General features: G+C 39.1%; 1 protein-coding gene across 1 annotated transcript in view; it reads right to left on the bottom strand.

Moving 5' to 3' along the window:
- Positions 1–10,769, bottom strand: part of COL5A2 (collagen type V alpha 2 chain) — a 179,064-nt gene that overhangs the window by 8,215 nt on the left and 160,080 nt on the right. Inside the window, exons 35-43 of the mRNA XM_042458322.1 lie at positions 10,459–10,566; positions 10,155–10,262; positions 8,684–8,737; positions 7,483–7,590; positions 7,036–7,089; positions 5,518–5,625; positions 3,927–3,980; positions 1,793–1,900; positions 343–634 (exon numbers count right to left, since the gene is read on the bottom strand). Coding sequence (XP_042314256.1) covers positions 343–634; positions 1,793–1,900; positions 3,927–3,980; positions 5,518–5,625; positions 7,036–7,089; positions 7,483–7,590; positions 8,684–8,737; positions 10,155–10,262; positions 10,459–10,566 — 994 coding nt within the window. The remainder of the gene's footprint in view (positions 1–342; positions 635–1,792; positions 1,901–3,926; positions 3,981–5,517; positions 5,626–7,035; positions 7,090–7,482; positions 7,591–8,683; positions 8,738–10,154; positions 10,263–10,458; positions 10,567–10,769) is intronic.

Here is a 10,769-nt window from a genome sequence, read left to right as displayed (position 1 = left end):
CATGATGAAAGCTGTCTATACAACGCTCACAGGGAAACACTCTATATAGGAGCTAAAACATCTCTGTGTGTGTTGGTTTTGTATACCTACCACTCTTTTTGGATGGGTGGCACAGTCTCAGATCATCACAAGTACGAGCCGGGTGCTTCTTGGAGCCATCAGGGCTGCGCATGGTTTCAATCTGGCTGCTCAGTGACTTTAAGGTAGCATGGACCCCTGGGTCTGTTTTATTGCTGTCATCTGGGGCAGCCTCATGATGAAAGCTGTCTATACAACGCTCACAGGGAAACACTCTATATAGGAGCTAAAACATCTCTGTGTGTGTTGGTTTTGTATACCTACCACTCTTTTTGGATGGGTGGCACAGTCTCAGATCATCACAAGTACGAGCCGGGTGCTTCTTGGAGCCATCAGGGCTGCGCATGGTTTCAATCTGGCTGCTCAGTGACTTTAAGGTAGCATGGACCCCTGGGTCTGTTTTATTGCTGTCATCTGGGGCAGCCTCATCTTCAGTGAACTCGGGCAGGGCATCAGCTAGACCATCATCATAATGCCCCAAAATATCACCAATTGCAGCAGTGAGGTGGCCTGCAGGACCTGGTGGGCCTGGAGGGCCAGGATCTCCTGGTGGACCCTAAAGCAAAAGTGGCAAGGAAAAGACCATACCCATGGTTACACAATTAAATATCTAAAAAACAAAGTACAATGGATTCCAGCCAGCTACCATTAGTAATATACAACAACTCCGACAGTGTTTATAAATGTCTACAACTGAATGAGCATTTGGCTCCAGATTTCCAAACTAAAATAGATTCTCAACAATGCACTGAAAACTCATCAACATCTGGATAAATGTTATGATGTAGCATGCTTGTCTGGATGATTCCTGATAATACAGGAATCATCCTTGTATATTCGTTCCTGGGATTAATTCCCACTTAATTGAATAGGATGTACTTTTGCAGTGAGGGGGGGGGGGAGAGTAAAAAAAATGTGGCTGAGTCTTCCTTATCCGAAACGTTTGAGACTGGGAGAAGTTTTGATTTTTGTTTTGTTTTTATTTTGGAATATTTGCATTTATATAAAGAGATATCTTGGAGATGGGACCCAAGTCTAAGCACCAAATTAATTTATGTTTCATATAAACTTTATACATATAGCCTGAAGGTAATTTTATAAACAAAATTTTAATAATTTTGTGCATAAAACAAAGTTTGTGTACATGGAAACATCAGAAAGCAAAGGTGTCAATATCTCAGTTACTCATGTAGAAATTTTTGGATTTTAGAGTATTTAGGATTTCCGGATAAGTAAGTCTGAACCTGTACACACACACACACACACACAGAGAGAGAGAGAGAGAGAGAGAGAGAGTTAGTCTCAAGAATTTTTCATTGAAGTGTGGGTGGGAGGCAAAAAAAATTAATAAATAGTAACAATAGATTTATTGGCTTGCTTGAATTAAATGTATAGGTTGCTTTCTTCTTCGCTTTCACAGCAATTCATAACAAAGCAATCCAATTTAATATGACATTTGAAAGTCTTAAAACCATAACAAGAAATACTTTCATGCACAAATTTATGCTGCTCAGGGTAAACCAGACTTATTTATCCTCTGAAGAAAGCTGCAGATCAACAACAACAACAACAACAACAACAACGAAATCCCCACCACTGCAAGTTATTGTCTTTACTTCCCCCGCATTTAGCTGCAGTAGTGTGTTAAAGGCTATATCAGAAAGCAAAACTGATTCATACACCCACATCTCACAATTCAGTTCTGATTATTTACCTCCGGTCCTGCTTCTCCTGAAGTTCCCCTTACACCAGGAGGTCCAACTGGTCCAAGAGGGCCAGGATTTCCTTCTTTACCTGAAGGCCCAACTGGACCTGGAGGACCCTGCATTATCAGAGAATGTCCATGTTAATCATGTAACAAATTTACTACATTCATTCACAACACCCCCACCCCCCCCAATCAGCTGAAAAAAAACTATACTTGACGGACTCCCACATGATGACTACTGATACCAGTCTGGCTGCAGCATATTATTTTGGAAGGAATGGGCTGCTAAAGATAGAAAAAATATCAGTCTTGATTTCTCTGCATTTTTTAACCTCATGGTCTTTCTGTCTCACAGAGGACAAAAGCAAGATGGAAAAAATATTTTTCTATTTGTATGAACTTTTGTAGTGTATGAACACCAGGACTAAATACACTGCAAGCCTAGAAATGTAGGGATTTCTGGTTACAAAGTGTGTACTTTTCCATATTTGGCTCAGAAGACACAGAAGCCCTGGATCTCAAATGAGAAGCAAAAAATTAAAAAATTGGGTAAATCAATTTTTTTAAAAAAAATGACAGACCATTTCTTCTCCCGCATATCCCTAAGCTCCACTAGCTTGCAGTCCATTTCTGAGCCCAATTCAGAGTAACAGTTTTGGCCTTAAGTCTTGAAAACAGTGCCTGAAGGAAGACATTTCCCTACATGGATGTCAGTTCTTTCACAAGACCTGTTATATGTACCCCTATCATGTAGGTGCGATGAACAGCTACCAGTAGAAGGATATTTTCAGTAGTATTACTCCATTTATGAAATATTGTCCTCCTCCAAAAGCTTATCTGACATCTACTTGTAATCATTTCAACACTAGACGACTTTTTAAAATTCCTCCAATCCTTGAAGATTTGCTAAGCCTTATGTTTAGTCCACATTTTCCTCTCCAAGTTTGAAGTTGTATGCAGCTGCTGTTTATTATTATTATTATTGCTATAGTTACTTGTTTTTTTAGTTTTATAAGAGATTTTTAAAATTATGGTGTTTGCAGGGGTTATATTGTTTTTATTTTATACTGTAAGCCTTCTTAAGAGCTTCTTGTTTTAGGGAGGTCTTGTTGCCAGTTAGAAATCTAATATGGAAGTGCCTAAGGCATGGATTATTAATGGATTACTAAATCAGAACATATGCTGTATACCGCAACAATCATTTGGGAAATGATCACGTGAAAAAACTGGATCCCCCCCCCAACAAATAGGAAGACACCAAAAACTATATACTTAGTTATGTAGCTAACTAATGTCTCCCAGCTTGACACCACCACAATCCCCACTAACTTGGCTGCAGCATCTGAGCAACAAGAGTCTGTTCCCCAAGAAGCAGATGACTGACATTCTCACCCACTCTCATGATTGATCTCCAGTGTGACAGTAAGAATCGGGATCGCTGTCATGATTCCCACTCACAACAGAGAGACTCACACAAGGGAGTGGGGTGGGAACACCAGTCTGCTGCTTTCCAATGGGCAGGTAACAGATTCATGTTGTTTATACCAGCCACTGAACAGTAGTTGGGAATTTAGAGGACATGGTCCCTATATGTCCTCTAAACTGGTGAACATACAGGGATCATGAATACAAACCAGTCACAAAGCTGTCACTCCTGGTTACACATTTGTAACTGCCTTAGTGAATTCCAGCTGACACAAGTATATAAAATATTTGTGAACACTGGAAGCAATGAACAGGGAAATATAACTAGAGGACATTAGGGAAGTATATATTAACATATCAGCTGCACTCAATGTAGCCTCTCAATTTTATTCAACATGTATTTGCACGTTTTAGCTTGTACTTGCAGGCCAACCACCCTGAAGAATATAAACTTGTTATTAGGATTGAAACCTGAGGTCCTCTGTAGATCTGATATCCTTGTCAAATACTAGATTTCATTTGGAATCTTACATTGTTAGGAAATTGAGAAGGACAAATAGCTTAAGCCTAACCTTGCTTAATAAAAGTACATCATAATCCTCACACAAAGTTCATTTGCTCTGGAATCAACAAACACCATCTGTACAAAAGCAAATCTAATTGTTTCCATGTTGGTGGTTGTTTTTTCTTTCTTTTTAAAATCTGTTATACTTACTCTTGGGCCAAATGGACCTGGAATCCCAGGGCTGCCTTGTTCCCCGATAGGACCCTACAGAGACATATACAAGATGAATTTCTATTTATTTATAGGAATCTGCATTAGCTTCTCAAGAGATCTTGGAGGGAAGGAAACAACACATATCTTCCCATTCTTACTCACACATTGTTTCTGGAACAAAGGATTAAAGTGCCTAAAGGGTTCTAGTGGTATGACAAGGAATGACATTAATAGACAGCTAAGCAGAAATGGGAAATGGTTTGGACATGTTCATGTTACAGGTGTATCCAACTTTTTACCATTTATTGCATTTATATCCTGCCAAAAATGTGCTCAAGAAGGTGAAGAGTAATATTCAAAATTTACAAAAGAATAAAATTAAAACATAAAAACAGGATTGAAACATAACTAAAAAGAGATCAAGAAATGTTGGACCAGAACTTTCATTATAAAAGGAAGGAAGGAAGGAAGAGAGCAATAATTGGAGAGCTGTGGTACATTGGGTGCTGGGCTACAACTATGGGAGACTAAGGTTCAAATCCCTGCTTGGCCTTGGAAACCCACTGAGTGATGTTAGACAAGTCACTCTCTTTCAACCTCAGAGAGAGGCAAATGAAAAGGGAAAGTCCCTTTGAATAAATCTTGCCCAGAAAACCCTATGATAGGTGCACCTGAAATCACCTTAAGCTGGAAACAACTTGAAAGCACACAACAAGAACAAAAAAATTGGGTGAGACATTTTTGAAAAAATTGAGTGTGCCCTTTCTCTTTTTGTATTTTTAAAGTAGGAAAGGCAAACAGTCAATAGGGTTGAAAATCTTAACTTGTTTTATTCTTGAATGAAAGTAAAAATAATTTCAAAACATTTCTTCTCACAAGGAGAGATTGTGAGAGATTTTTCACATTTCTGAATAATTCTTAGAATTTTGGAACTTTTTTGGGAACAGTATCTTTGAGTACCATCCCTCCCCTTCTTTTTTTGGAAACCACAATAATTTTTGGTGCAGGAAATGGGGAGGGGGTGTTATTGTACAAAACAGTTGTAAAATAATTTTTTCACAAAGAGGTCCTGAAATGCAAAGACTCTCACAGCAGTTGATCATTTTCTTAATGAGACAAATACTTTTGCAAGAATTGTTTGCATTCCTAAGAATCAAGGAGTGTTGGAGTCAGTAATTTCACCAAACATTTGCACAGGATGAGCCCAACACCTTTGGGATATGGGGATACTTAAAGCTGCATGGAACACACTACTGAAAGGGGCTCTTTATTAATTTCAGTGGAGGAAATCTTCCACTGAAATAAACAAAGACACACATGGCCACAGTAGTTCCCTGAAGATCTTGGTGTACACACAGGCCTGCAAGTTTGAGAGGATAGTTATATAATAATGTAATCTATGATGGGAAGGTCCTCAAACTAAATGGCCTCCATACGGAAATGCTAGGTTCATTCAAGAACAAGGAAAGAATCCTGCTTGAAAATCCTGGATAGCTACAGGACTGATAGTTTTACTCAGTAAAAGGCAGTTTCCTATATTTGTAATATTTGAATAAGCAGAAAAATAAAAATGCAGGTAATGACTTACAGGTGGTCCAGGGAGACCCTGAAGACCAGTGAAACCACGATGACCCTTCTGTCCCCTGTCACCTCGATCTCCATTGTCACCTTTGTCTCCACGAGGACCTTGGGGACCCTAGAAAGGACAAAAACACAAGGCTTAGAATCCATCCAACATCATGGATACTTCAATCTCATGGACTTCAACATGGGTCATTAACTGTGTGCTCAAATATCTCCCAGTGAAATTAATGGGACTTAAGATGTGATGCTGGAGAAGAGAGCTGAGGATCCCATGGACAGCCAAAAGGACAAACAAATGGATCCTGGAGCAGATCAAGCTGGAAACCTCCCTGGAAGCCAAGATGACCAAACTGAGATTGTCGTACTTTGGACACATCATGAGAAGGAAGGACTCATTGGAAAAGACAGTAATGCTGGGAAAGGTGGAGGGAAGTAGGAAGTGAGGAAGGCCACATGCTAGATGGATGGACTCGATGAAGGAGGTCATGGGCATGGGGTTGCAGGAATTAAGCAGAGCAGTGGAGGACAGAGGGTCTTGGCGATGTCTCATCCATAGGGTTGCTATGAGTCGAGATTGACTCGAGGGCAGTTAACAACCAAAAAAAATATTACTGAATTGTATCCAAAATGCAGAACTCTAAAGAAAATTCTGTCTTTACAAGGATATACAATTCCAGTATGAGATTTGAGCTACTATTTATTTATTTAACCCAGTGCACATCTAGAGCAAACATGCATATAGTCAGTGCTGAACTTGAAATTCTTGGCATACAAGAAAAGATAACTCAGGGAGAAACAGGCAGGCCAAAAGGAGCAGTCAGAGACCACTCTGGCCCTGGGAGCTCTGGCACAGCGGTGACTGGATGCTGCTGTCCTAAAGTGGGACACTGGCAGGAGCGGCTTTTGGCCAATCTTTTTTCTGGAGGCTTCAGGCAGCCTTAGCCAGTCTCAGAGCAGCTTCTGGCCACTTTGGGGGCATCGTATAAATGCCATGCCCCCAAAGTGGCTGGAAGCCGCTTAATTTGGCTCATCTGCTTCAGGCTTCAGTTAAAAAATTTTCTGGTTATCTAAAAGACTACTATTGCTTTTCTTATTATGGATTTGCGTTGCTTCTTGCCATTTAAGTTTGCAATAAAAAGTATTTAAGGACATCACTGGTCAAATGGTGGAGGAATGTAAAAGAAAAAAACTAATATGCTCTTGTGGTTGATATAGTTTTCATAAAATACAGGTATGTAAACCTTCCCTTTACTAATTGAATTCATTTTGCTCTACAATACAGACAGTTAATGTATGAACAGATAAATATTGTTTTCTAATGATACAGTTTAAGGAAAAATACTAATTAACGACTTAATAATTTAAGTTGGCTGAACAAAAAGCTGAACATGGTATTATTATTATTGTTATTATTATTATTATTTTGAATAACTGAGAAAATCTAACTCTGTAGTATACATGTTTTTTCTTGTCACAGTTATCCCATTACAGAGATAATTTAAAGAAATTAAGAAGAATGTACCGGCAATCCCCGTTTTCCAGCACGTCCGGGAGGACCCACTGGTCCTCGTGAGCCCTATGGAGAAATTAGAAGTTGATTTGTTAATGTATTCAATATTGATTTCATTCATTCACCAGGTCAACATATTTACCTTTACAGTTTTATATAATATCAACAAAATTAAACCACAGTAGGGACTGGACAAACAGGAAGGAGTGGCAAATCAAGGAACTGTTATCATTGAGCCCACTGGCCACTAGAGAATCACCCTATTTCCTTATCTTCTGCACACATGACCAGGCCACTAAATACCCCTACAACCTCAGAATTGGCTCTATTCTAGCATAAAGTCTATTTAGGAATAATCATAAGTAAAATTATGGGCCATTTCAGTGCCCATTCTATTTGCCAGCCAGAGGATTGATGCCAGATAATTTGATAAAACTGCAAAGACAAATCCATACTTACTGGTTCACCTCTTTGCCCTGGATCTCCTGTAGGTCCAACAGGTCCGGGAGTACCTGGTGCTCCTGAAGAACCAGGAAGGCCTGCAGGTCCAGGTTCACCACGATCACCCTGCAATGCAATTGGTCCCATACCTTTAATCATATATACTAGTGCCAAACTCATTCTATGAGTAGTGGGTCTTTTCTAGTCAAAATGTTACCCCCTATGTACAAAAGGTCTGTATCAACAATCTTTGGAGATTTCCAAAGTTTGGAGATTTCCAAGGTAGAAAGCGGCCATTACTAGGGAGGGGAGCCAAACACTTCCCTCTAATTGGGAAACTATAACAACAGCCCAATGAGGACTGAACATACTTAGTGATCACACAGCATTAAGTTTCTGTTGTTAAGAGAGGACAGAAAATCATATGGAAGGAGAAACAGAGACGTATGAAAAGGGGAGTAGCTGACTGAATCTCTACAAAAATTCCAAACTGCACCATTTTCTTGCATGGTCTACATGGATACATTTAAAGTGTATTACAACATCACAGGAATGCAATTATTGAAAATTAATTTCCAGCCCAGAGGTGGCATTATTTTGAATAGGAGTGATTATTGGAAGAGAAAGTGCTCTTGAAGAGTGCTTCCTAAATGAGAAACTATTCCCAACAAACCTTCATGCAGAAAGGTAGAATATTTACAAAAAATGAACAATGAGCTTATTACCAGAGATATCTGGCCATTATATTGGGCAGAGCTTATCTTTATATTAGACAGAGGTAACCACCATCACTCCACTTAACCCTCTGGCAGTTGCACATCTGACAGAGAAAGCCATTAGCAGGTTTTTGTTTCATTTTTTGTTTTATTTTGTTTTGCTTTGTTTGTGGAATTTGATAACTTCCAAAGGAGAAAGAGAATGTAGCAAATTATAATCACTTCACTCTCATCTTCCCCTTATTAATGTGTGCCAAAGTTGTATTCTTGACTGTATAAATTTTTTACTTGAAAATCTTCATCTTTGAAATTCTCTTCACTTGCAGCCATCAGTTGTAATTCAGGTTGTAATAAAACCAGAATGCTGATTGTGACTTTACCCAAAAACTAGTGTCTAAACATGATATAACTTGCTGAATAGCCATAAAGTTATGGAATTTGCAATATATCATACCATATCTTGTATCTTATATCATATCATATTTCATATCTTATATTCTTACCCTTTCTCCAACAGCTCCATCTCGTCCAGGAGTACCATCATTACCAGCAGGACCCTATGTTGTGTGAAGGGTTAAACCAAATAATAATTATAACTCTGGTTGTCTTTGTAACTGAGTCTTTTGTGTATCATACACAAGTTTATTGTGTATTGGAAGCTACAATTACTAGTACAAAATATCACAAAAACAAACAAAGAAATGCTACAAGGCATGATTTTCCAAAGGAGTTTTGACAGAATCTAATCTATTATTATTATTATTACTACTACTACTACTACTACTACTATTATTATCACACACACACACACACACACACACACTCCTGAAAAATCTGGAGATTTCAAAACAATGTACAACCATAAAACATCCTATATAAACATGCATAAAATTAATATTAAAATGTACATTTCCTGTAAAATACTCATATTACTTCTTCATGAAAGCTGCTTAACCAAAATGCTGCATCAACTGCTTTCTTTTAAAAATGTAGTACAGCAAGTTCATTATGCAATACAAAGTCACACTAGGCATATGGAAGATGTTTGTCAGCATTTCTATTTCCAAAGCCATCAAGTTCGTGTTTTAAGTTGGGGATTAGACTAAAATCCAAGGTTTAGTTGTATTTCGCTCTTAAATGGCTTGTAACGTGAATTAAGAGTATTTTACACTGTAGCTGTTCTCACACAAAGCTCCTTGTATCTGTCTCAAACATCTCCCACCCCTATATACCCATACATACACTTTAGGCCTGTGTGGCTTCTGAGGCCCTGAACAGATGAGCTAAATGAAGCAGGTTCCAGCCACTTTAGAAGCATGCCATTTACATGACGCATGCCTCCAAAGCGGCCAGGAGCTGCACCAAAGCTGCATTCCAGTCCTTAGGATTGGAGCAAAAAGGAGCTGAGAAAACCTGACTCCTGGCTGGTGCCAGTCGAGCCCTGAGTCTGCTGCCCAACTTAGGAGCAAGCTATTTGGGCAGGGTGTTCCAACCTACTTCCAGAAGGAGCTGACACGGGCTGCTCTTTCATGTCTGCTCCACCCCTGAGAGGACCTTTTCCATTGCCCCAGTTTTGAAACTCTTTCCCAAGGAAACAAGACTAAAAGCAGCAAACCCTGTCATTTTCTCCATTTTATTTTAGGGGGCCTTTTAGTTACTCTGTTTTGATGCACTTTTTCCCCATTTGTTTGTTTTAAAATCTGGCTCATGTTGTTCTACAGCTGCTCCTTCTATCTTGAAATCTGTATGCATTACTTTTCTTTCAAACTGTCTATTACATGGTCTCAGAAACTCTTGCCTGTCAAGGTGGCATTGGAATCTTTTAAACAAAACAAGCAAGTAAATCTATATGAACTTATGTGAATTCAGGCATTCTTGCACAGCAGTTATGTGCTAGTAATATACAGCAATGCTGATATATTCTTTTTATGTAAAATAGCCTACAAAGGTCTAGCCTATAAAAAATCTACTTACCTCTGGGCCTGCTTCACCCACTGGACCGGTAGTACCTGGAGAACCTATGGGCCCAGAAGGTCCTTTGTCTCCTGGTGGGCCTGTTCCACCTTGTTTTCCTGGTGTGCCCTAGCATGAAGAGAAATATTGTGTCACCAGTTATGTCCACTGAAGATATATACTAGAAAATAAAGAGAGATGTCTGAGCACTGAGGGATAATCAAGGTGGGTATTACTGTAGCACCACAGTGAGAATCATACAGGCTACAAAAAAAAAAATGAACACTTCAAAAAGTGTTTTGAAAGCAGCTCTGCTGATACTCACAGCAGGTCCAGGTAGCCCAGGCATGCCTCTTTCTCCACGTTGACCTGGTATACCCACAATGCCTCTCTGACCAGTAGTTCCAGCAGGGCCTGGTGGACCATCAGGACCCTGGAATGTATAGGAAACAAAACAGGGTTGTATTGCAATCACTAAAACTCTTAACCAAAAGTAACTTTCCACTGGAAAAAAAGTACTAACTGAATAAATGGTAGTATGCAAATCAAAACATGGAGCTGTAGTGTCACTGAAAGATCCAGTTTTTTAAAAAAGTAAGGAATGAAAACATCTTCTCCAGCCTGGCACCTTCTAGC

Source organism: Sceloporus undulatus, chromosome 1 (genome assembly GCF_019175285.1).
Source record: "Sceloporus undulatus isolate JIND9_A2432 ecotype Alabama chromosome 1, SceUnd_v1.1, whole genome shotgun sequence".
NCBI classification, from domain to species: Eukaryota; Metazoa; Chordata; class Lepidosauria; order Squamata; family Phrynosomatidae; genus Sceloporus; species Sceloporus undulatus.
Note: the sequence above shows the minus strand (reverse complement) of the source record. Positions and strands in the feature narration are given on the sequence as shown.